General features: G+C 51.3%; 2 protein-coding genes across 2 annotated transcripts; both read right to left on the reverse strand.

Annotated features, from left to right (window-relative positions):
- Positions 1-1,846: 1,846 nt before the first annotated feature.
- PFICI_02554 (uncharacterized protein) lies at positions 1,847-15,984 on the reverse strand (the record flags this gene model as incomplete). The annotated part of the gene is made up of 4 exons (XM_007831135.1): positions 1,847-4,195; positions 4,247-9,416; positions 9,469-13,982; positions 14,038-15,984. The coding sequence occupies 4 exons, from the start codon at positions 15,982-15,984 to the stop codon at positions 1,847-1,849; spliced, it is 13,980 nt and encodes a 4,659-aa protein (XP_007829326.1).
- A 2,018-nt stretch (positions 15,985-18,002) lies between these two features.
- Positions 18,003-23,863, reverse strand: PFICI_02555 (uncharacterized protein; the record flags this gene model as incomplete). Its single annotated transcript, XM_007831136.1, has 3 exons — positions 18,003-18,565; positions 18,627-21,693; positions 21,749-23,863. The coding sequence occupies 3 exons, from the start codon at positions 23,861-23,863 to the stop codon at positions 18,003-18,005; spliced, it is 5,745 nt and encodes a 1,914-aa protein (XP_007829327.1).
- Positions 23,864-27,245: the final 3,382 nt, after the last annotated feature.

Here is a 27,245-nt window from a genome sequence, read left to right on the forward strand (position 1 = left end):
ATAGCGGACGTGGAGCCGCGACAATGGAAACAAAGAGTTGGGAAGACTGCCCCCCTCCCCCCTCTCTAAGAATCTCAAGATCTCAGACCTCTCCGTGGACCTTCCTCGCTCAGATCCGATCTACACCGACCCAAAAGGACGGTCGGGCTTGTCAAGGGTGTGATCTATCCACTGTTCCCGCCGATCCCGACTTCCCACAACCGCACAATAAAATTGCCGATATGGAGTCGCTGGAGTGTTACATGTGGTGCTAGCTACACCTCCTCCAGCATTATAAACGTTAGATCGGTACCAAGCCCCATATTTGGATCCAGTGATTTACCACGTACTCTCCCATATATTTTGTGCTGCTCAATACTGGCTGTTATAGAGGTTCTTCGCCCGGTGCCCACACCAGTTGCTAGAAATTTCTATCAGCCGTATCGTACCATAGAAAGGATAAGGGAAGATACCAGACACACCAGAGCAAAGAAATATGGGGCATGTACTGATCTAACGTATATTATGCTGGAGGAGGTGTACAAACGGAGAATTACTGATCAACAGTTCCGTACTATCGGCTACCGTGTGGATCTTTGTGCCTGTGCGAATCAAACAAGGGTTTGTACGGAGTAGCTCCGATTTTAAACTTTTTGTTCTCCCCCTCTCGCCAACCAACTTTGATCCATGACCATGTACGTGGGTATTATTGAATCCTAGATCGGAATGTCCATTTCCCTCTATAGCTATTTTCGCTGTGTCCGATGAAATCCCATGTCTGTCTGGCTGGCTGGCTGAGCCTGCGTACCAGGTTCCCGGTAAATTGCATCCATGACATGTCCCAAGAGATCAGTACGCCCAGTATGCCCAGGCCCTTTGAGCTGTGGGTGTGAGTTAGCGCAAGCACAGACGCATCTCTGCGTAAAGCTGAAGCTGAGGTCCCCGAAGGAAAATGTTCCGGTGGGATATTTCGCGGGTTGGTCTTCGGCACTTGAAAGACTTTTTTTTCCTTCTTCCTCGACTAGAAGTAAATAGCTCTGATTATGTCTGATCGCGTCACAAAATTTTTTTGACACGCACAAGCTTAAAGCAATTGTGCTCATCGGTAAATAAGAACCAAAGTGGCGCCAAGCCTGACCTTATCCTCTTGCGGTTGTGGTGAGTCGGTGATAGTGTCGTCCACCACTACAAGGTACACAATAGGCCAAGTTCGTAGCGTAGCGACTCTGGAACTACCCCCCAGGCCCCCCAAGCCCGGTGGCTAGCTTGAGAAGTACCGTTCCCACTGGGACGCCGCGACAACGAACGGCTGAACGGCTCTCATTTCATGGATTGAGGGGGGGAAAGAGGCTGATGAGAAGCTTGACCTGAATGGACAAGACGCGAAATGAGAAACAAGACATAAACGACCAGGGTCCTCCCTCATACGTACTTAACTGGTTTCCGCAAGCGGAGCCCATCCCCAGAAAAGTACTTCAACAACAAAAGCATACCCGCTGATTGAGCCGCGTGACAAGCTATAATATTGCGTGAGTGAAAAAAAAAAAAGGTTTATTAAGCACTATTCAGTAAAAGATGAAAAAGACTCAATGTCAGAGTCATGTTAGCTTGAACATAATGGAATTATTGAACAGAAATGAAATTATCTACACGAATAAGGAAATGCGCCTTGAAGAAGGCTTTGTCTATATGCTGTTGCCCCCAACACCGGGTATTTTCCAAGAACCCCAACGCCAGGCTACGCTAAAGCTGAGCAAACCCGGAAGCAAAAGAAAGAAGAAGAAGAAGAAGAAAGACACAAGAAAGACCATAACTCAATGGTCACCCCCACAACCGCAATCCGCCATGCAAGGCCATTGATTCCTTCTTAGACCAGCCTGGGAATCGAGAGCCTGCGCTCGAGCGAATTGAACCTCCTCGAACGCGGGCGGCGGCTGGGAGTCCGGTTCGGCGCAACAGGACGCAGGTGAGTACTGCTCGAGTTGCCCTGCTTGCTGTGCCTCCTTGTCGACTGGGTACTCTTCTTGGCCCTATACGCCACATCCTTCAGCGCCCTCTCGTATGTCTTGAACCATTGCAAGATAGCATCCTGTCCCCGCATGTTCTTGTTCCAGGCGCTGTAGATGTGCAGCTTCCCACCCTTGACCTCGGCATTGAGCGCGAACAAGCTGAAACCCTTGACCTCCTGTCCATCGGCACCCAAGCCATTCTCGATCGAGCCCTCCATGTCGAAAATGGACGTGGAATTGCTGCGCTGTTGGTTGTCCGACACACCGAGGTAGTTGACAGATACTTCCATGTCTTCGAGCTGTCCGGCAAATGCCTTCGCACCAGCTGGGTGGAAGTAGCGCGATGCGAAATACCCGAGACCATTCATAGGAATCTTCTTGCGGGCATCTACAGTTCGTCGCAGAACCGAGATACTGTCATCCTTATTGTTGATTGGGACGTGGATGGGCGAAAGAGTGGTGAACCATCCGACAGTACCGCTCGGGTCAGCATTGCCAATCTGCTCGCGACCGTGGCTATACCGGAAGATGGCTGGCGCCGCGCGGTCACGGAAGACATAGTTGAATGAATGTGAGAGGGCCGAGCACAGGAAATCCATTGGCTCAGCACCATAAGCTTTGGGACAGTTTGTCAAGAGCGATGCAGTGTCTCGCTCCGTCAGGACAATCTCATGGCGGGCAACGTCGCGAATAATGTTGACGCGATCCTCCATTCCCCAGTAGCTAAAGTCAGCTTTGGGAATCCGCAATGGGAGTGCCTTCTCGGGAGAGAAGTTTTTGAGTGCATAGTCCTTCTCCTGCTTTGCCCAGGCCATGAACGGGTAAGGCTTCTCGGCCACGAAATGACCAGTGCTCATGTGGTCCTCGAGATCCCGGAGAATGTTGTTCCAAGACACAAGGTCCACAACCAGATGGTGAGCCACAATGTAGAATAGCTGCTCGTCACCGTTGGTCACAAAGTCAACAGCCACAAGAGGACCATTCTCAATATCGAGGCTGGTGCGGTTCTGCTCAATGATGGGCAAGACCTCCTCAAGGTCGACATTCTCCCAGGCAGTAAATTGATAGGAAGTCTCAACCTCAGAGGAGATGTACTGTTTCCAGCCACAGGCAGCCGAATCGTCCTTTTGGAAGCGAGCACGAAGCATAGCGTGTCGCTTGATAAGCGCTTCCATGGACTTCTTGACCGAGGCGCCCTTGATCGGCGTCTTGATTCCCATGCGGAAAGTGTGGTTGAATCTCTTGTTGGTTTGCTTCGAGAGGTAGTCGTCCTTGAGCGTAAAGTTTGCGTAGTACTGCTGGATTGGCGTCAAGTCAAAGAGCTCATTCTCGACGTCAACCACTGGCGCGGCTGGGGCGACGGCAACCCTTCCTCCTCGGGCAATGCGTGAAGCCAGCTGAGTGATGGTACGACCATTGGCCACATCTGTCATTGTGATCTGGTATCCCAAGGCACGAAGCTTGGAGACAACCTGCATTCCAAGAATACTGTCACCACCGAGGGTTGCAAAGTCTTGCATGACACCAATTTCTTCGGCAGGGAGCTTAAGAACCGCAACCCAAACTTGGTGGATCTGCTCCTCGACCTCGTTTGAGGGTGCCTGAACACGGATAGTCTCACCAATACCGCAGATCTTTTGGTGAGTGGCTTGATCCATTGACGTCAACCATTGTTCAACCCTCTTGCGGTTCAGCTTGCCCGAAACCAACAGAGGGAAGCTCTGTACAATGATCCACACAGATGGAACCATGTACGACGGGACTAGAGCCGATAGCTTCCTGCTTATGTCTCCCAGCTCTGCTGATGCAGTGGCGGTGTCATCAGAGCTAATAAGTTCCACAGCCGCGTTGGAGTTGGTCGTAGCGCCAAGCTTTGCAATAGAGACAAGTCCTACTAGCTGCCGCTTGCAAGGACCAGTCTTGGGATACATGACCATGGCGTGCTGAATGTTCTTGTTGAGCGTGAGATGCGTCTCAATCTCGCCCAGTTCCATTCTTTGACCACGGACCTTGACCTGCGTATCCTTGCGACCCATGAACATGATTGACCCGTCCGTGTTGAAGTAGGCAAGGTCACCAGTCTTGTAGAATCTTCTGGCCTTGCCACTAGAGGAGCGAGCCCACGTGGGGTTTTCGATAAAGACTTCGTTCGTCTTCTCAGGGTTGTTCAGGTATCCACGAGCAACGATGTTGCCTTCGATGAGAAGCTGTGGCATGTTAGCATTTCGACAGTGCCTGCAAGAAAATCGAGAACTAACTTCTCCGATCGTGCCCAAGGGGGCAAGCTTGTTGTGATCATCCGCTTCCGTAATCCAGCAAATTCCGCCCAGAGCTTTGCCAATGTTGGCGGGGTCTTCATTAGGATCCGTGATTGTGTTGGCAGTAGCCGCAATGGTGCATTCCGTGGGTCCATAACCATTGTTTAGGTTGACATGTCCTGCCCAGGTTTGAATGTTCTGCGTGGTGAGCGCCTCACCACCCAAAATGAGAGTCTTGAGGTGAGGGATGTCGGAAGGTTTGATGAACTTGACCACAGAGGGTGTCAGGAATGCCCAAGTGATACGGAAGTCATTGATGACATCGACAACGCTTCGCTTCTTGATCCGTTCGTTTGGCACGCAGACACAAGCACCAACCGTCAAGGCAGTTAGAATTTCCATAATGGAGACATCGAAACTGTAAGAAGCGCCTTGAAGAATTCTGCTCGATGGAGTCATCTTTGAGCGGGCTGCTTGGGCTCTGGCACATGTAAGGAATGAGTGGTGCTCAATGACACATCCCTTGGGTTTGCCTGTGCTACCAGAGGTGAAGATGAGGTACAACGCGTTCGAAGGCGTGACGCCGGTATCGGCGCGGTACGGAACAGAGGGGAGTGACTCAATGGAGACATTGTCAACGACATCGACGGGGATCTTGGATGTCTTCCAGATGGGCGCCTGATCCAGCGAAGTAAGGACAATCTTGGCTTCAACTTGGGACACAATCTCATCCAAACGAGCCATTGGGTAAGCGGGATCCAGGAAGACGAAAGCAGCACCAGCTTTCATGACACCCAGCATGGCAACGATAGCCCAACCGCTCTTCTCAAAGCAGAGCGGCACGATAGTCTCGGGACCAACACCGTAGGATCGGAGGTGGTTTGCGAGCTTGGTCGACAATTGGTCCAGTTCAAAGTACTTGAAGTCAACGTCCCATGCGTTCACAGCCATGGCATCCGAGCGCTCTTGCGCTGTTTGATGAATCACATCATGGGTACATTCATGGATATCATCCGGTATGTTTTCGTTCATACCAGCCATTTCAGCCATGTCTTCGGAACTGACCAAGCTGAGTTCGCTGACAATATTCTGAGGCTCGTCGTTGAGATGGCAGATTGCAGCCTTGAATTGATTGAGGAGACGGCGCATCTGAGCCTCTGACATGAGTCGCTGGTCATAACCTCCAGTAATCTCAATGAGGTTCGACCTCAAAGTACACTCCAAGCCCATGCCGAAACGGAGGAAGCCCTTGTCCTGATCTTCGATCCTCTGGGCACCAACGAAGTCCGCTTCATGTTGGTTACCCGGCTGAATGACCATGATGTTTGTGAAAGCGCAGGCTTCCCGGCACTCGTTGCTCATCTTGGCAATATTCTGCAGACCACTGTGTTCGTACTTGATCATATCCGTTGACTGATCTTGAACAGCTTGCAGGAACTTGGCAATAGTGAGCTCGCCCTCAAGTTTGATACGGAGTGGTACTGTCGTGATAGTCGGTCCAATCATATCAGAGATGCCGTCGATTGGTACATTTCGACCAGCTTGGATGCAGCCAAACAAAGCATCGGCTGATCCAGTGTACCGACCCAATACCAATCCCCAAGCAGCCTTGAGAATCGTTCCGGTGGTGAAAGAGGATCCAGTCTTTCGCACAAGTGGAAGGTTGATGGTCAAAGTGCTGTCAAGAACTGGAGCAAAGGCGGCGGATGGTAGTCGCGGATAAGACTGAGCCTCCATACCAGCAAACTGGGCTTTCCAGAAGTCCTTGGTTTCGGAAGGGTCGGTCTTTTGGAGGAAGTCAATGAAGCGGTTGAAAGGGGGTGTCTTGGTCGCTGTAGGTTGAGGAGAGGAGCTATGATATGCCTCCTCGACCTGTCGCATGATGAGTCCTTTACTCCAGCCATCGTAGAGAGCGTGGTGGATGGACCACACAAAGTAGCATCCAGTGTAGTCAGTCTCGATCAGAGCAAAGCGAGCGAGTGGTACGCCGTAGCCAAAAGGCTCCTCCTTATCAGAGTTGATGTACTCTTGCACCCGTTGAGGCGTATGCCACTCGATAGACTGCTCCATAACGACCTGATAACATCCATGATCGGCAAGGTTGACGAGTCTCGTGCGCAGGGCCGCAGCGTCCCTGACTACCGCCTCCCAAGCAGCTTTGAAACGGGGAATGTCCAATTTCGATGGCAAACGGTAGATCTCCCGAAGAACGTACGCTTCTTTGTCCTTGAGAGTAAGAGTAATGAGACCCTCCTGCAGCGGCGTTGGAGGTAGGATATCGGCAATGGTATGTTCTTTGATGCCGTATTCCTGCTTGATCAGGGCCAAGAGCTCTGACTTCTTTCCCTCAGGTAGAAGGGAGTAGGGTTCAATGACTTTCACGCTTTCAGCAGCAACTTGTCCTTCCTTCGCGGCATTAGCCGCCATATCGTAGAGACGAGGCTGACGGAAGATCTGTTCGGTCGAGAGTGTAATGCCTAGTGCACGAGCATTGGACACCAACGAAATAGCAGAGATACTGTCACCGCCGACTCGAAGAAAACTGTCGTTGACATGGATTGTTGACGGATCGCGACCAAGGGTACGGGCAACAAGCTCCAGGATGGTCTTTTCCATATCGGTCTCGGCTTCGCGAACCTCGGTAACCCCCTCGCCAGCCTCGAGAGTATACATGGCAACTTGGTCATAATCCATGTTCTTGAAGAGGGAAATGAGCGTCTTGCGGTCGGTCTTGCCACTAGCGGCCATAATCGGCATGTGGTTGACCGGGATCCATAGCGATGGAACCATATACTTGGGCATAGAGGCACGCATGGAGCTCTCTAGTTCCTTCATTCTTGATCGCATGGACTCATTCATTTCCATCATGACACTGTGATTCTTGCCGGGGGCATCGATGAACTCGACGAATGCGGCTAGTGTTTGCTTCTTGTCCGCCTTGGTCTTGCCAGCAAGCACGACAGACGACTCGACGTTGGCTCCCTGCGCCTTAAGTCGAGTCTCAATCTCACCAAGCTCCAATCGCTGGCCATTGATCTTTACTTGGCCATCGATTCTTCCAAGGTATGTCAACATTCCAGTCTCCACGTCTTGTCGAACGAGATCACCAGTTCGGTACAAGAGCTCAGACTTGGTATGACCAAAGGCCCGCAGCCACTTGGGGTTCGAGATAAATGACTCGGCGGTTTTTTCTGGGTTCTTGAGATAGCCTCTGGCAACGTTTGGGCCTTGGATCAGTAGCTCGCCGGGACAGCCGACCGGGGTGAGCGTATTGTAATTGTTGGGGTCAACGACCCAACCAATTGAACTGACTGGATGACCAATCGTCGCTGCTGGGTGAGCTTTCTTCGAGCTCTTTGGACCGGGGACTGTTCGCGTCACAGTGAATACACACGTCTCTGTGGGGCCGTAGCCATTCATCAGGTGAGCCTTGTCACCCCAGATATCGACACATTCCTGGTTTAGGGCTTCTCCTCCAAGGACGATAGTCTTCAAGCAGGGAATTTCGTCGGGCTTCAGGAGTCTGACAAACGAGGGTGTGAAGAAAGCCCAATCGCACTTGAAGTCGCGGATAAACTTGGCAAGGTTGTTCATGCGTTCATGCTCCGTGGGAATGCAGATGCAACCGCCGAAATGAAGCGCAGTAAAGATCTCGGCGATGCAGGCATCAAATGTGTAAGTTGCAAACTGTAGCGTGCGTCGTGGGTAGTCGGCAAAGCCCATCTCAACACCGTGGCCATATGTACTCGAGGTCACAGATTGATGGTGGATCATGACAGCTTTAGGTCGACCAGTCGAGCCAGACGTGAATAGTGCATATGCAAGGTTCGAAGAGTTTGCGCCCGATAGGACAGGACTGGACCTCAGAGGACCCCATCCAGTAATGTTCTCGGGGAGAACAACCGGCGAGACTCCGCTGACAGCCAGGCTAGATGTAAGGTGTCTGGTTTGCTCAGAAAATATGACAACGTTGGCCTCGACCTGATCAATCAAGTCAAGCAATCGGTCAGTTGGATCAGTCGGGTTGAGGGGAACAAAAGCTCCTCCAGCCTTCTGAATTGCAATCATTGACAAGATTGCCTCGGGGCTTCTCTCAAGACAAATTGGCACAATCTTCTCAGGGCCTACGCCAAGAGACTGGAGTTGATGAGCAAGATGATTCGTCAGCTCACCCATCTCCTTGTAGGTCAGATTCACTGCCCTAGAGGCAATTGCAGGAGCTGATGGCGTATTTGCTGCTTGCTGCATGATGATATCGGACATCGTCTTCTGGATCACTTTGGGGTAGTTGCTATTCCAAGCAGAGATATCTGCCCGATCTGCAGCAGAAAACATGTCGACGTTGTTGATTTTTCCAGTCTGAACTTGTAGTTGGTTAAGCAAGTGCTCGAACTGGTGCAGCAATCGTTCGACTTGTGGCGCTGTGATCACCGTAGAGTCGTGGTGTGCAGAGAAAGTGACCTCGCCAGCACCAAGAGCACACTCGACGACGAGACCGAAACCACTGAGATAATTGGAAGTTGTAGCATTTTCATGCTTCTTGAACAGAGCTGACTCTTCTTCTTCCTCGGCGGGCTGGATGACCAGCAAATTTTGAAAGTCACAGCTGGCGCGGGTTGCATCGCTGATCTTCTTGATGTTCTGCAAACCAGCGTGAGAGAAAGGAATCATGTCAATTCCCTGGTTCTGCACACCGGCGAGGAATTCCTTGACAGTAGCCTGCGGGTCAACCCTGATGCGTACCGGCACAGTTGTGATTGTGGGGCCATTCATGGTGTCAATGTCGTCTAGATCGAGATCACGACCGAATTGCGTAACCCCAAACACAACATCGGGTGAGTCCGACAGTCTAGAGATTGCAATGGACCAAGCGGCCTTGAGAATTGTCGCAATAGTGACACCGGCTTTGCGTTCAACGGTGAAGGGGATGGCGTATGACACCGTGTTGTCTGCCTGGCAGTGATGGCCGGTGGGCGGTTGTGGGAATGGGGCTGTCTCTAGCTCCTTGAGCTGATTCTCCCAAAATGCGTCAGAAGTATCGCTTTCGATATTCTGCAAATACTCGATGAAGTCCCGGAATGGCCTCGAGTGAGGAGCAGCGTGGTTGTTGTATGCCGCGTCAACGCCGGCAAAGGTTAGGCCCATAGAGAAGCCATCGTAGAGAGCGTGACTGGTAGGCGTGTTAGTGATTTTCAAGCAGGAATTACTGATATAGAACTTACTGCACCGTCCAAACAAACTTTCTGTTCTTTCCATTGTCGACAATAGCATATCGTGATAGAGGAGTGCCATAGCCCATTGACTCGGATCTATCCTGCTCCAGGTAGGTCGCCATATTTCTGGCCGATTGCCATTGGAGGTCCTCGTTCATGACAATCTGGCAAGAGCCAAGTCCTTCGAGGAAGACTACCCTTGTTCGCAGGATGCTATCTTTGCGAGCCACAGCATTCCAGGCCCGCTGGAACTTGGCGGTATCGACGTTGTGAGGGAGTTCATATATATCGCGCAGGACATAGCTGGATCCGTCAGTGGCCGTCAAGGCAACCAAACCTTCCTGGAGAGGCGTTGTTGGATAGATGTCTTCAATTGCATCCTGGTGGATATTATGGTTCTCGAGAAGCATGTCCCAATGCTGCGAAGAAAGAGCAGCCTTGGAGATCATTCGGGGGCGGGAGGGGGCGGAAGGGATCTTGGTTGACGCAACTGTCGTTTCGGTGGTCTTTGTAACTTGCGTGGGTGACGTGGACGCTGAAGGTACTTGCTTCGCTACTGGGACAGAAGCACTTGGCTTGGCGACAGATGTAGTCGCTTCAGATTTCGTGACTTTGGCAGTAGGAATATTTGGAACTTTGAGCTCAACGCCGTCAATGCGCTTGGCTGCGAGCGCCATATCTGCCAGGCGAGGAGCCTTCATAATGACCGGAACCGATAAGGCGAGGCCAGCAGCACGGGCTTTACCGACCAGTTGCATTGCAGTGATAGAGTCTCCAGACCGTTCCAGGAAGCTGTCATTGGCGCCAATGGGGTCTTGGGCAAGATCAATGTGTAGGACATCAGCCCACAAACCAGCGAGCGCCTGTTCCACAACAGAGGACAGGGCGACCTTGGCAGATGGCTCGGCAGCCTGCGACAGCGAATATGTAGCAAGTTGCTGCTGGTTGAAGGCCGCAGCCTCTCCACGGAGCTTTTTGCGGTCAGTCTTGCCAGAGGCGTTTGATGGAAGACTAATGACGGGAATGAAGAGCGAAGGGACCATGTACTTGGGAATATCATTGGCGACCTTTTTCTTGACTTCTGCCAGCTGGTTTCGCAGGAACTCTGACATGTCCATAATCTCCATATCAGTCGCATTGTTTGGGACTAGTTGGACAAAGGCCGCCAAAAGCTTGCGACCCGGCTCTCCGTTTGGCGCAAAACATTCAACAATGACCTGAGAAGAGTCTGGGTCGCTCAGGTGCTTCTTCACATTGAATTCGATTTCGCCGAGCTCGATTCGTTGGCCGTAGAGTTTGACTTGACTGTCACTTCGTCCAAGGCAGTTAAGAGTACCATCCATATTGAAGGAGAACAGGTCACCGGTCTTGTAGAAGCGTCTACCAGGAGCCCAGGACAGGTTGTCGAGGAATGCAGCCTTGGTCTTTGCTTCCTCTTTCAAGTAGCCTCTTGCGACTAGAGGACCCTCGATAAGAAGCTCTCCTACACTACCGGCTGGTAGCGGTCTTAAGGAATCAGGATCGACAATCCAGACCTTACAGTTTCTGGGAATTCCAACATTTCCGCCAACGGCACCCGTCTTCAGAGTCTGCATAGGCTCACTAGATGTGCATTGAATACTGCACTCGGAAGGGCCATAGGTGTTGAACAGGCGGAAACCAGGCTTCCTGTCCCAAGTGTTGATAATGTCTTGGGTGAGTGCTTCACCTCCCAGTGCCATGACATCGAGGTAAGGACAGTTCTCAGGGTTCAACATGCGGACAACGGTTGGTGTCAAATCAGCCCAGTTGACTCTCATGCGTTCCATGACTCCAGGTAGGTCATTGAGACGATCCTCCTCACTGGGAATGACGATACAGCCACCATACATGGGTATGATGCTTGTCTCCTCGATACAAACATCGAAGGAATATGATGAAAAGTGAATGGCACGAGTGGATGAATTGCACGTCAAGAGTCCAGAGTTGATGCGGGAGGTAGTGCAGAGGGATCGATGCTCGAGGATTGATCCCTTCGGGGTTCCAGTCGAGCCGGAAGAGTACACAACCCAAGCAGTGTTGTTTGGTGCGACGTTTGTGCGCGCAGAGGCGGGGCGACGGGGCATTTGGTCCAGTGCTTGCTGATCTACAGCAATAACATGCGGGACTAGGTCAATCTTTTCGGCGTAGAATCGAGAGGCCACGATGACTTTTGCTTCTGTGTCGCTGATAATCTTTTCGTGTCTTGCTCGAGGATGAGACATATCCATGGCGACGCAAGCACCGCCGGCTTTCATGATCGCGTGGATGGCTATGACACCCCAGGCTGACTTCTCGAACGCAAACGGCACGAGAACTTCTGGCCCGACACCGAGACCAATGAGCACCCCGGCCAGCCTATCTGAGTATTCGTTTGCCTCACGATACGTAAGTTGCCCATCCCATGAGTCAATCATGAGGGCATTGGGCTGGAGTCGGGCTTGCTCTTCGATCAGCCAATGCATGCACTGCTCCATGGGCTCGACCTCGGGGTTGAACTTCTCAAGAAGTTTCATATCGGCAGGACTGACAATGGAAAGACCCTTGAGAGGTGTTTCCCTGCTGGATTTGCTGCTCAGTTGGTGGAAGACATGTTCCAATCGTTGCGCGATCAAGTCTGCACTGATTGCAGAAACCAGAGTCTTGTCAAATCCTACACGGACATTGACCTCGCCGAAGGACAGATTACATTCAACAAGTAGTCCGAAGTTGAGTTCATCTCCAGCATTTCGAGACTCATCGGGAACAAATAGTTTCGAGCTGTTCCGTGTCACGGGCTGTACCACAAGCAGATTGTGGAATCCAATGGCCGCGGCACTCTCGTTGCTAGCCTTGCGGATATGCTGCAGACCTGTGTGTTGATATTCGATGATATCGATGTATTGCGATTGCAGTTGGTTCAGGAACTTTGCAACGGACTGCTCCATGTCTATCAGGACACGCAACGGAACAGTTGCTAGACATGGCCCCAAAGACTCATGAACGCCAGGCAGAGGGATGTCTCGACCGGATTGAGTAATTCCCATGATTAAATCGGTTTGGTTGCTCAGCTGCGCAAGTACAAGTGCCCACGCTGCGCGAAACAGGATAGATGGTGTGAATCCAGATGCTTCCTTAGGCAACTTGACTTGACGGCTGACATAGTCGGTGATCACAGGCTCATACGTTTCTTCGCATTCAGGGTAGTGTATCCCATCCCACTTAGAGAATTGGTTGCCCCAAAAAGCATTCGCACTCGCAGTCTGTCTCTCAGAGTGAAGTTTGACGACTTGGTTGAACGGCAGCGTTTCTGGAAGAGGTTCATCGCGGTAAGCTCGTTCCAGACGCCCCAAAATGTCTTGGTGCATATGCCCGTCGGTGACAGCATGGTGCACGGTCCAGACTAGGTATCGATCGCCAGATGGCTCTTGAATGATGGCGAATCGACTCATTGTATCACCGTAATCCATGTGGTTTTTCTTGTCCCTGACGAGAAACGAGGCCAAATCATCATCATACTCGATATCGACTGGTTCGTCATCTGTCATCACAACTTGGCACGCGCCGAGCTGCTTCAAGGTAATAATTCGAGTTCTCATGATCGGATATGCCTCGACAAGGGCTTCAAGAGATTCCTCGAGCTTGGCAAGATCAACTTTACTGGAGAGCTTGAGCACTTCTTGCAGAATGTAAGCTTCGGGTGATCCGATGTTTTCTGCCATCATGCCCTCCTGCATTGGAAGACAGGGATATATGTCTTCGACACGGTTCACGGGGATCTTGTGAACCTTGGAGAGTTGCTCACGGAGTGTTCTGAACTTGTTGGGGCCACCAATTAGCTCGAACTCTTCGATATCTTCGATCGTGATAGGCTCGTGATTAGCTGAGGGCCCCTCAAGGAATTGGGCCAAGTCGGAAAGAATTGAGAATTGAAAGACATCAGCGACGGAAAAGTGCAAGTCCATGGTCGCAGCTTCGGAAACCAGCTTCATAGCTTGCACAGAATCTCCACCAAGAGCGAAAAAGCTGTCTTCGCGGCTGACGGAATCTGCGGAAACCTGAAGGATATCCGCCCAAAGGTTTGCCAAAGTGATCTCGATCTCGCCGCGGGGTCGCTCTCCGGTACCAGTTGCAGATGCGCCATTGTACTGATTCAGTACGTCGATAGGCAGGCCGCGAGCGAACGATTGCAATCCTCTTCGGTTCACCTTGCCCGTAGTTCCCAAAGGAATAGCACGCAAGGGTAGGATAAAGTTGGGGACCATGTAAGAAGGCAACTGGGCCAATAGAGTTTGGTGGAGTCTAGAAACAACATCACGGACTGCAGCATCTGGCGGCAACAGCTCAGTCCCCTTGGCTTCACCTGGAGCGGTAAGATCAGGTAGTGTGATGAAAGCCGCAAGCATCTGCTTCGGGCGATCCTCGCCAACCAGAATCTTGTCGACCACCAATTCCGCATTATCGGGCAGCTCTTGCTTGATCTTGGCTTCAATGTGACCAGCTTCCAAGCGAACGCCATGAATTTTCTGGCTCAAGTTAGTAATAGATCACGAGTACATAATTTGATCCGAAGATACTTACAATTTGTGTGTCGCGTCTTCCAATAAAAGCATATGCGCCATCAGACTGCTGCTGAACAAGATCGCCTGTTCTGTATACTTTTTGATGCGCACGCTCGGGATATGCCTCCTTGAGCCACTTCGGAGCGTCGATGAATGCCTCACGAGTCTTCTCCTCGTTCTTGAGATATCCATCTGCGAGGACGTTTCCTTCAGCGATCAACTCTCCTATGGCACCAATGGGCAAAAGTCTCTCTGGATCATTACTTTGAGTCACCCAAAGGGCTGCGCCCATGTTTGTGCCAATAACACTCCCCTTGTCTCCGAGACTCTTGAGGGAGCTGCTCACACGAGATGTCGTCTCTGCAGGGCCATATGAGTTGATCAAGTGGATCTTATCGCTCCACATGCTGATGAAATCGGCTGGCATGGCCTCGCCACCAGTAATAAGTGTCTTGAGAGTCGGCACATTATCTGGAGACAGGAATTGTGCCACAGTTGGCGTCATGGTACAATGGTTGACGGACATGCGGTTGATCGCGGCGGGCAGGTCGTTCATCTTCTCGTGGTCGGAAGGAACACAAACTGTGCCACCAAAGGCAAGAGTAGTAAAAATATCGGTGATGCTGATGTCGAAAGTGTATGCGGAGAACTGCAAGTGTCGGGTCTCTGCGTCACAGAATTCTCGAGGCCCATGGGCCAGTGTGTTAGTACACCAAGCGCTGTGGGAGCAGACAATGCCTTTGGGTTTGCCTGTAGAGCCACTGGTGAAGATCACGTAACCAGGATCTTGAGGGGTGACCGTGCTTGCAATGGGTCCAAGGGCTGGTAGTCCATCGAAGAACGCCGTGTCAAAGACGATGGCATCTATGCCATGGTCGTCAAATCGTTGCTTATGGTCAGGCGAGCAAACCACGAATTTGGCTTCACATGCCTCGAGAAGGCCGGCCGTATCTTCCCACTGATGTGCAGGATCGTAGGGTACGAAAGCACCGCCGCTTCTGATGATGGCAAGTAAGATCGGAATAACCAGAGGGTTCTTCTCGCTCATAAATGGCACAATGGTTCCTGGCTTGACGCCCTTGGCAGCCAAGTGGTGGGCGAATTTATCAGCCATCTGATCCAGCTCCTTGTAGGAAATGGAAACGCCCAAAGCGCAGATAGCTTCTGCATCAGGGCTTTGCTCGATGCGAGTTTGCACCATGTTTTGCATCAAGTCATTAGCGGCTGGCGGGATAGCCTTGTTCCATTCGCTAACCTGAGCAAGATCTTGAGCGCTGATGGGGTTGATTTCAGCCAAGGATTTGATCATGCTGGAGGGTTCGCAGAGCTGCTGCAGGACATTTTCAAAAGTCCCAAGGATGCGTTGCATTTCGGTGCGGTCCACGATGGTCTCGTCGTAGAAAGCTTGAGCCATGACGCCGGCACGGGTCAGGGTACACTCGACATTGAGGGCGCGATCCAGCTGAACGGATCCGGAACTCATGGAATCGCCGCAGATGACGAGTTGATTATCAAACCTGGTAGCATTCAGCATGTCGATGCCGAGATTGGCGATGTTGTCTAGAGTAATCCCTTCCGAGCAGATGAGGGGAATATCGCGAGACTCGATATCTTTGAGGCAGGCAGCAAGCGTCTGTTCTGGCTGCATACAGAATCGAGAAGGGATAGCTGTCACAGAATCGTCGATTTCGGCTTCATCGATTTCATTCATGACGGCCAAGCCAAATACAACATCCGCAGCGTCGGAGTAGTAGACGTTGACAAGAGACCAGGCAAGCTGGATCAGAGTCTCGACTGGGACCTTTGTAGTGCGCTTCTTGGGAAGAGCAATCTTACGTCGGAGCAGGGAGTCGGGAGCTGGTGCCACAGATAAGTTGAGGCGACGGGGGAAAACAGGCGGCGGTGCATCTTCCAGATATTTGCTCCAAGTAGCCGCCTGGTTCGAGTCGAAGTTTGTGCTAGACATGGTGATGATTGCTGCCAGACTGGTGAGTTGCTTCTAAGCTTGGAAAAGTAATTGAACTACGTTCGGTACATACTGTGGCAAATACAATTGATGTGTTGTTGATACAAAGTTGAGATATATGCTAAGCTACTAAAGATAAGTAATGTTAATACAAGTGTTAGTATGTAGACTATGGTCAGTATCGAATTATCCAAGATGAATGTCGTCGATCAATCTGTGGTTTGGATGACGTGTAGAAAGTATTTTCAGAAGATTTGTTCGTGTACGGTTCAAGTCTTGCCAGTGTTCAAAAGAAAATATCGTGTGGTCGAAATCTATTATGGTCGGAAATGTAAATGACCAAAGATGTGACAAGGGAACGGCGGGAAGACGAATCAAGCTACACAAAATAGCTACAAGTGGAAGAAGCTACTATTCAGTCGAGATCGAGAAGGAGAATGGACTGTTATCTATGTTGAAACGGATATTTGATTTCGAGTATGGCCAAGGGTTGTCAAGGGGGCCGTATCCGGCGATGGCTACTGTCATCCTGCGGGCGAGCCATGGCGTGACAAGAAACACTAAGAGCGGATATCGTGATGAAGCCAAGCTCACTATGCCATCGATTCCTTCCGTCAGGCCCTTGAATGCCACATGGCGTGGGCCAGGTCTGGAATCGAGGTTCTCGACACTGCACGCGGTCCTAAAATTAGGCGAATAGGCAGAGAGGCAGCAACGCCAGAGAGCAGCCTGGTACGGAAACAAGAGCCATGGTCGACGCGGACGAATAGAAACGAGAGCTCGTTTTGCTCGCTTCACAGTAAGGCTGATAGGATCTCACCACCAACTAGGTAAGCGTACCTAGTGCGTAGGGAGGGACCTGCATGATACCGACGTGGATGCAGTCATGTTGGTTTGGTCGGGTTGGGAATAGAAAGTGATGACTCTGCTTTGGTGGGCTAAAATCCAAGGTGGGAAACACGATGGGGGAAAAGGTGGGGATGAGCCACACGGTCAGCCAAATTGGGGTGGCATTTCTAGGGACTACAGCTGTGCCTTGACCCCAGCTGCTGCTTCCTGCTTACTACTATTATTCCACAATCAGCACCTGCCGGGGATGGGCGACAATTTGAGGTACAAAGCGTTTGCACTGAACTGGTAAAAAGAATGTTGGTATCTTCATCTTCTAAAGCCAAACTACTCTGTAGGACACCTCGTAGGTATTCATTTACCCACCTGGACCCGGTATGCATTGGACTTTATTGGCGAGTTTTGATGATGCCGGCTCGAAGTAGATTATTAGCGCACGCGGTATGCCTGGTGGGGTTTCAGCACTTACTGCTTTCAGCCATTGCAAGCTTACTCTTACCATTGTTTTCTTGGTGCTTTGCAAGCATTCAGGATCTTTCGAATTTCCGTGGCAGTATCATAATACCGAAAGTTCATCAAAAGAAACGAATTATGTTTGAGTAGGCCGGCGCATTGATTTGGCGAAAGCTGTACGGGAAAAACCACATACCGATGGCGCGGCACAGAGAGTGGCTCGTAAAAGACCCACTGATAAATAGTGGGTTGAAGGTGTTGCGGCGAACCTGCTTGCCTGCTGTGTCGTCAACTTTGCTTACGATGCCACTGTAAGCTCAGCCACCAGTTAGCACTTGTCCAGACTTGTAATGCTTGATGAACCAAGAGATGCCAATAGCACGTACCTCAAGATACTCCGTTGCTTCAACCCTGTTTGTCTTCAGTGTTGCCTCAAATTTCGACAACGGCAGTCAGCTTTGTAAAATATGGTTGCACATGTAGTTCAAGAAATGATTGTTATCATTCAAGATTGTATTTGAGAAAACAGGAGTAAGTAACAAATGAATAAAACATGGGAAAGAGAGCAGATGAAACCAACGAAATGAGAAAATATAGCGCCAAATTCCCAATGCCGAGACCGTAAATGAAGAAAATCTGCGCCAACACCGTCCTTGCTAATCCCCACATGATAAAAAAAGGAAACATTTTGAAAAAAAAAGTGAAATCTCAACGCCTTAGGCGACAGCGACCCTCTGGTTTTGCGCCCTCGCCATCCAATCGTCCCAGTTATCGAGGACAGCCCGGACCCGTTCCGACTTTGTAATCTCGAGCACGCTCTCAAAGTAGTCCCGATCAATGGCAAAGGGGGTGCCGGTAACGTTGGGCACGTACTTGCCGACGAGGCGCTCGGGACGCAGGCGCGCCGCGTCGAGGCTGTCGAGGAGCACGCGCCGGAACGCCTCCATGCGCGGGCGCAGGAACGAGCTGTGAAAGGGCACGTCGACGCCCGCCAGAGGCACCGTGGCGGCCCCGCGCTCGAGGACCACGTCTTGCGGGACAATGCTGTCGTAGGCGGGCGCCCGGCGCGCAATCACGGCCAGCGACTGCTCCGTGGGCTGCGAAAAGGATGGAAGTGCCTTGATGTCGTCGCAGACCTTTTGCAGCAGGTCCAGGGCCCGCAGCTCGCCGGCACAGACGTACTGACCGTTGCGGATGTTTAAGTTTACAATTTCGACAAACAGGCCGGTCTTGGATTGGATGTTGACGATCAGCTCGCGGAGGGCCGAGTCAGTCAATTCTGTAGACAGTAAATGTTAATATCTACCATATATAGTTTGTAGTATAGGATAAAGACTTACCTCTTCTCACTCGGCTCGGGTCCACAGCCACCATGGAAAATGCACTACGACCCTTGCTGTCACGTTCTACAGCTCCTTGCATGGTCATACCACGACAGAAGACAACATGAAGAAGGTTCTCAAAGGGCATGAAGTCGACAATAGACGCAAGAGCGGAGTACTCTCCCAGTGAATGACCAGCGAACTGGCAGTCACTATCAACGACACCGCTCGACTGCATATCCTTGAAGGCTGCCATCTCCATGATGGTGAGTGCGGGCTGCGCAAATTGCGTAGCAAACAGCAGGCCCTTGGGCGACGAGTGTATGAACGAAGCAGAGTGCTCAGTGATGCTGGGGAAGATGGGCCGCCTCTCGGGCTTGCCGTGCTTTGTGGCGGCTGGCGTCTCGTAGTACATGGAAAGATAGTTTTGTCGGAGCATCCGACCCTTGACGCCACCAAAATGCACCTTGATCTCCTTGGGATTGTTACGTACAATGTCGAGTATACTGAGGCCGAATTGGGCAATGAAGTAGGCGTCTGCCTTATCCCAGATGGCCTTGGCAACGGGGGACGAAGCGTATAGGTCCATGCCCATTCCCTTTTCTTGTGATCCCTGTCCAGTGAAGACGACAGTGGTCGATGGCTGAGCAATCAGAGTCGTTCCAGTCAAGACCTTCTCGCCGCTCTGCTGCTTGCTGACAGTAATGTCGTAGGACTTCAGACCGTTTTGCATGCCAGAGTGGCGGAGACTGACCTCCAATGTATCGTTGGGAAGGACCATGCCCACGAACGACACATCGTAACTTCTGATGCGACGGGGGTTTCCACCAGCAGTATACTTCTCAACTTCCTGGCGCACAGCAGCGGAACAATACATACCGTGAGTGATTGTACCTGGCAGGTCGACGAGCTGGGCAAATAGTGGCGATGTGTGGATGGGATTGAAGTCTCCAGAGGCCCTAGAGTAAGCCTCATTCGAAGCTGGAATGCGAATCTCGCTGACATGAGCAGGAGCTTCGGGTGCCGCTCCGCTGAGTTTGTGCTTCTGCTGAGCATCAACAACTCGGCCACGGCGGGACAAGTACGAAATCACAGCGTTGTTGCGAGACTCCCCTGCATGGTGCTTGACAAACCCAACGCGTGTCAACTCGCCAGCCTCGGACCTCACAAAGACCTTGCCAGAGGTATCAACGCTCTTGTACGTGGACTTGGTTTCCCACCTGGTGAATGTCTGCAAGTGAAACTCCAAGGTCAGGTCGGTAAGGTTCATGTAGTCCAGCTTGCTGTTGTCGTCCAGGATGAACCATTTCTTTGAGGCGAGCACACCCACGTCAGCCTCCGAGGACATTTGCAGCTCGTAAGGAGTCTCGACCTTGCGAGAGAAGGTGGACGAAAAGTCGTCGTAGCTACCCCGGAACAGGAATCTCGATTGGACAGTCAAAACCAGCGGCCCACGAGACCCGCGGCGTAGTTCGCAAGCAACCTCGACGACCTTTCCAGAGTCCTCAATCGTGATGGAACTCACGAAAGCGCGGGTGGCGATCTCCTCACCCATCTTGAGTGGTTCTATGTTGCCGTTTGCGGTATAAGCATTCGACAGATGCACCAGATTCAAAACGTCACCCTGGATGGGGTCTTGTAGCAAGGCTTTGCAGATGGGGCTCCAAGATGCGACAATGGCAAAGTCCATGGGAACCTTTTCCTCGCGGTGCACCTTGGAGTACCCGATTGCACGGTTGAACGCCTTGACTCTCGACTCATCGACAACGAAGCCATCTTCAAAAACTGCTGCATCATGAGATGAGTGCGACTTGCTGGCAGACGCGGCACCGCCCTGCCACAGCTGGCGATACATGGTGCAGATACGCTCGTTGCGATCTTCCATCACCTCCCAAATTGGGGCATAACTGGTCTCAGGCCGGTACTCGAATCTGAGAGCCATGGTGATTGGCTTATCCTCACTAGTGATGTACGTAAAGGGGAGGACCTGCAGTTGCTTGTCAACCTTGGAGATCAGCAAAATAACCTTGTCATCGGCAAATAGAGAGACAGAGTTTGCCTTGACCGCGATTGAGTCCACTTTCAGAGTCGAAAAGAGCTTCCGGATTGGGTTCTCAATCAAATCATGGCCACGGACAACGAATCGCGAGCTAAAGAGGGCCGATGCCCAAGTAGACTGTTGGCAGAGTAGTTCGCGAACATCAGCACCAGTCAGCAAAGATGTATCCATTGAACCTTCTACCACCTGGCGCATTGTCGCGTTATCAGATGCAGAGCTCTGAAGCGACTCCTCAAAGGGGATAGGAGTGTTAGCTGATGCATTACCCAAGTGATTGATAACACCATTGTTGATACCGTTGAGGACATCAGCTACAGGTTCATCAACCTTGCCAACTTGGCGGGTAGCGACTGGGCCATGGAGGATAAAAGTGCGACCGGCATCCTGGCCGACGACAGACTCGAGGTCCTCAGATTGCCAAAGCGAGTCCTTCTTGAACCACGTCTCAAAGTGTTCGTCCAGAGCTGGAATGAAGGGAACCGGCTTCTGTCCAGGACGTCTGCACAACTGAGTGAAAAAGTCAACATCCTCGGATGAGATCAGTGTGTTTGAAGCAGCAGGTAGGGACTTGATGATTGCATTGGTCGTAGCCACAGGGCTCACTCGAAGTTCGGCATCGGGAATGAGTGAGGCGTCTGCGTCGACTGTGGAGAATCGCTCTTCCATACGGACCAGGATATCGGCAACGAAGCGCATGTAGCTCCCATCAATCCAGCGGTGGCCACCCACCGTCATGAGGTTGATAAGCCGCTGAGCGACTTCGGCGTATGTCATCTGCGCAATATCGCAAACTGTGCCATCAGCTTTGCGTCCAAACCAGGGGCGTTGAAAGTCGGCATTGAGCTTGGCAATGATGTGGTCCTTCTTGGCAGTCAATACGGGAACTCGCTTTTTCTTGTCCAGGGAGAAGACAGTCTTGTCCATCTCATTCCAGAAAAGAGCGCCCCGGGTCGCAACAACGTGGATCGGCTCGCCCATCTCGCTGACAACGGAGATGATACCACCGGTTGCTCCCTTGTAAGTACCCTAGTACCATCCAGAGTCAGTTTAGAAAATGCGCGATTGCCGAAGCATTACTCACCTCCCATTCCTTGTCCTCCACTCCAGCAGCAGCAACAATTGCCGCCTTTGCTCCGGGAGAAGTCTTGGCCTCGGCGCAAGTCATGACTCTGCTACCAAACATGGCACCGTCAAATGGCATTGAGGCCTTCCTGCCGTAAGCCAAGCTCCACTTGCCAGTCATATACGGAACAACATCCTCTGCGCAGCCGAACCCGGAACCCGCAACAAGAGAAATGTTGCTGCACGCTCTGATCTCCGCATACGTTTCGAGGATGGGGACGTGAAAGTCTTCGGCACTGTGGTGTCCTCCGCCACGTCCTCCAGTCCACTGCAGCAAGACAGGGAAAGTTGGGTTGCGCTTTGCGATTTCGACCACCTGACGGATCGAAGCAGTGGAGCCAGGCTTGAAGGAGATGTGCTCCAGTCCTAGCGTCGTAATGTACTCGGTGGCCACATCTGGGGACGGAACACCGCCGCCGACAGTCATACCGGTCAGGGGAAAGCCCTCGGCGCGGAGTTGGCGGATAAAGGGAATTTGCCAGGCAATGGCCTTGGGACTGACGTAAATCACATTGATGGTGATGCCGCGTCCAGCGGGCATCAAGTCACGCAGTTTGTACAAGGCCTTTCTGAGGGATTCAGCGTTGTGGTAGCCGCCAGCGGCAAACTCGACGTGGTAGCCTGCGTGCATGACTGCGGCCACAAATTCGGGGTGGATGGTGGTCGGGGTCATACCAGCAACGAAGAAAGGCGGGAGTCCCAAGAGCCGGCTGAGCTTGGAAGCCACCATCTTGCCAGAAGATGTCTCAACCAGAGATACTCGGTGATTTTCGGACCACTTGGAAGTCCATACAAGCTCTTCATCGTGCTGGGTGAGAAGCTCATGGAGCGACCCAAGCTCAGACCCTTGACTCTTCTCCGTCTTACCGGCTACAATGACCCGGGCCCCGGAGCCGATGACATTGCGGTGTGTCAGGGCCCCCACACCGGCTGAGGCACCTGGCCCAAAGTCGATGATATGCGTAGCTCCCTGGAGATTAATGCCGGCCCAGTTTACAGTCTGCGATGTGATCAGCCGAGTAAGAACTGGTACCAAGTTGTCATTTCCTTTGGTCATGGAAAGGCCCGACGATGCGAGTGAACTATCATCAAGCATCTTGTTGACCGGGACCTTAAGGTCCACAGACTTGATGGTAATGCCGCTGAGATCTGAATCGATCAGCGGTACCGCAGTGTCTAGAAGCTGGCAATGACAGGGAATGGTAATCGGAAGGAAGCGGAAATTTGGCGACGGCTTCCGCTGCGAGAAGGGGATACGGGCTTGCGACTGGCCTTCCTTGGCGGCTCCTGCCCGCATGAACTGGATCAATGCAGCAAGCGTCCGGACCGGACCGCTGACGACGAAGTTTGATACCGAGTTAATCAGGCTGATGTAAGCATGGTTGGAATCTGGTATCGACTGATTCAGTCTCTTGAGGCTCGCCTCTAGGTACTGTTGAGTGATGTTCGAGACGGACAGCATGGGCGTCGGATTCCCGTGACCATCCGCCTCCAGTTGTGCTGCCTTGTCCTCTGGCAAGGAGTCTTGGCTAAAGGCCTGTTGTGATCGTGCTCCAATCCAGAAGAGGACCGTCACCGCCTTGATGGCGGCGGTAAAGTATTCTGGCCAGCTTGATGCTGTGGATACAGCCGCCGCCACCACGACACCCTGCGAGTGGCCAGCAAGGGCCTCAAACACTGCCGGGAAATCCTTTGGGCTGGCATCAAGGTCTATGCAGATCGCCTTCAGATGGGCCAGCTGCAGGAGACCAATCAATGGGAAGCTGAGGGGAGCTGCAATGAGGTAATCAGCCGATGGAGTTGTCTCAGGGTCTTCCAGCCACCGCATGACGTCGAGGCCTTCGGGATACTGCTCCGATACTCGAGCATCTTGTGATAGAACCTGAAGGGTATGACCAAGAGGCTCGATCAAGTCGCGGATGGCTGATTCGTGAGTGGAGAAAATGGTCCTAATCTCTTCGAAATAATTCTTATTGTTTCCTTGGCCGCCAAACACGCCATGGATCTGGGCTTTTCCATCCGCCTGAGCCCGCAGGAGGGCAGATGTACGCCTTTGGGTCGAGGAGGGTATCATGATGTCGAAGGCTTTAGAGAGAAGAAAGAAAAAAAGTGAAAATAGAGAGATGATACCACTTAAGAAATGTAAATCCAACAACACCTCGAGAAGGAAAGTACCAGTAATTGAGTTCTTCCTATGATATTATAAAAGCTTCGAGGACGATCCTTGGTTGAAGAAAGATTGTTCCTTGATCAGAAAGAAAAGATAAAATAATGAGATCGATAGTATTTGTTTGCAGATCTGGGAAGTTATCTGCAGTGACTGAGATTCTGTTTTAGTATAAGCCAAGGAAATGATGGAATTGGTCTCTTGGAAGTGAATGTCTGAGTGTGTCTCGAAATATTCTCAGAGTGAAGGCACAGGAGGATAGATGTAGTGACAGGTACATGCGCCGTTTCACGTGCCGAATGACGCATTCGTCACGATGATTCTCCGAGTTTACTGTCACGATGTGGCATCGGATGCTCAACACAGAGTAAAGGCCTGTTGCATACTGTTCTCCAGCGGGACTATACGTTCACGAAGCTCGAACAGTAATGCACAAGCTTATCAGGCATGGAACCTCGCTTGGACCAGTATGTTTTCTGAGACTCTCCCATCGAGGCGAAGGTGTTGATAACGTTGAAAGACAGCCACCATGCCTGATAGTAAGACGGTCTACTTTCGTCGACTCTGCCAGCAGTGATCACCATGAACGACTATAGAAGTCAATGCTATACCAAGCTGGACTACCATTCTGGTAACATTCTCCTGTAACTAGTAATGTAGTGTCAAAGAAGATATTGATAGTCTGTAATTCAAAAGTTGCCACCCGCTACCTGTCATCGTCCAAGATAGTCTTTACTGGTCACGAAAGCCTCACTTTCACAGCGCTTATGGCCCGAGAGGACAGTAAGCTACGGGACGTCTCATTGGACAACACTGGAACAATGCGACTCTCAGGTGAAGCAGTAACGAAGCAGCTGTAGTGGGTCACGAGCAAGTCGGAAGCTCGATAGACTTTCATCTACATGACGAACCTGGCTTGGATATGGAGACTGTCAAGTTACTACATAAGAAGAGCACCGCGAGCTGAACCAAAGCTTTCCAAAGAAAATGAGGCTGTCGGCTTACGATAGGCTTTGTCTCTGCGCAGACCTGACCATGTCGTCATTGATGCAAATCGCGTGCCCCGCCTCCAGTTTTACGCATAGTCGCCACGCTCTCTTCGATGGAAAGCTGTATAGTAAGACAAGTCGCAACAGGCGGCCGCTCCGACCCGGGAAAATACTGTTCCCCCAGCATGCGGCTCTTGTTCTTATATTTCTACCAAATATTCTAGAAGACGGCATATTCTGTGGCACAGCCTCAAGCTGATCCTGAGACTTGAGGCAGACTGATTAAAGTATGGGTAGGTAAGCAGTCAATGTGGTAGTACAGAGATCGAGAGGTGCACTGTCAAAAATAGGTGACAGGTGGGGTACATAGGGCGGGAAGCTTATCATGGGCGCATGTAGCGTGGTAGTGGGAGAGGTTTTCTCGATTACTGGTGTAGCTGCTATACAATTTTTGAATTGAAACCTCCACAACCCCCAGATTGAGCATGGAATTCAATTATCTTGGTTAAATACTTGCTCATATCCTCAATTGAACATGACAACTCACAAGGCAATTATGTTTTTCTCTTGGATGGGCTCTGCCTTCAAGTTGGGTGTCGTATGCATGTGCGTCAGGACAATCAAGCTGACCAACAACTCTTGCAACGCCGTCTCAGTGACAGCCCCCCCACAATATGTCTTTTCACAGGTGGCTGGCAGTAGCTAAGAACACCGCGACCAACCTCTTCCACTATCGATGATCAATAATATCGAATTGACAGACGGGAACGAATTGACTAGTCCTAAGCTACAGCCGACAAGAGACACTATCAGCTATAGACACATTCTCGTTACTCTCTACTATATCTCGACAATGGTTTGTTGTTCTTTGACAGCCACCCCCAATGTTGCCCGACGGGGTGTAAGTGTTATTGGTGAGCAGCTTACTACAGGGGGGGAGCTTTTCTGGACAGGGAACTTCCACTGCCAAGCCGGAACAGGTGCACGGGCTCATGGGGTCGGCGGATTTGATCCCCTTCCAGGGTCGCCGATCCCAGTAATTTTGAGCGCCTATTGATAGGTCAACACTAGCGCGCCCGAAAATGTACTGTACAGCAGGCGGTCGTCTAGGTACCATGAAATGATGTGTGCATTTGGCCGCTTACCAAGGCCAAGAAGACCAGAGGTACAGTTCAATGGAATTCCCTGTTGATCTTGTCAAAAGAATGAAAGTAAAACCATACAATTAAGTATCAAGAGACATCATGAATCCAATTATGAAAGCAACACTCGGAAATGTGAGAAGATTGCTGATGGTCCAATGTGTAGCACCCATAGACGAGTTATTATTCTTACCTATGTCAGGACGGGGGCTATTGTCATAAAGAGCACGGCGCTTGGTTACGAAGGCAATGGAACCAGTCGATTAGCTCATCTACGTGGTCGGCGACATACGAACAGTACACACCCTTGAAGAGAACACCCCAGCTACCGAGAAGGACAAGGCAAGATTCGCTGGGTTGTATGATATCGGGACTGTACCTCCTCGGTCTACTAGTCTTGTCGTGGTGTACTGTGTAGGACAGATACCTCCAGGGCTGTATGCGCCGCACACGATCCTTCCGCCACGGACTTGGTGGGGGAAGTCTTGAGGGCCCGCTTGGAGCCCGCCCGAAGGATTGCTCAGAAACAGAGACCGACTCGTTTCACCCGCCTGTTGGCGGATTTTGTGGGAGACCCTGATTCCCAGAGTGTAGAATGCTGCTCTGCATCAGATCATTGCGGGCGTCCCTGAAAAGACCCTTAGCATAACGTCGGATTTTTTGTTTTCTTTTTTTCTCTTTTTGTCCCACCCGTCCTGATTACAAAACATCACTGGAATATGGTAGGTGAAGCATAACCGAAAGATGACCTCTGGATTCCTTCGTGCGACGTGTAGCTCCATCTTCGCTCAGGTCCATTAATTACACCAATGCACCCGCAAACGTACCTTTTCAAGGGATCTCAAGTCATTTGGTCATGGATGAGACCCCATGGACCTCGTCTCCATCCAGTGCTCGAGGGGCCAATCCGGAGGAGAGTGCGTGGACGCGGCGTGGCGAAAAGTACCATGAAGGATCGGGGTGCGTATTCTGTCTAGGGCAAAAAAAAAAAAAAAAAAAAAAAAAAGGATCACTGGAGTTCTGGAGCACTTTTCTTTTCACACCTCGGATGTACTTTTGCACAGAGATTGATTCGTTTCGGTAGCTAGGTAGCTATCCATATACGGAACCGTCTGATGCAGTGTCCATGTTGGAAATTATTCGTTCAGGCAATCTCAC

Source organism: Pestalotiopsis fici, assembly GCF_000516985.1.
Source record: "Pestalotiopsis fici W106-1 unplaced genomic scaffold PFICI_Scf_2, whole genome shotgun sequence".
NCBI classification, from domain to species: Eukaryota; Fungi; Ascomycota; class Sordariomycetes; order Amphisphaeriales; family Sporocadaceae; genus Pestalotiopsis; species Pestalotiopsis fici.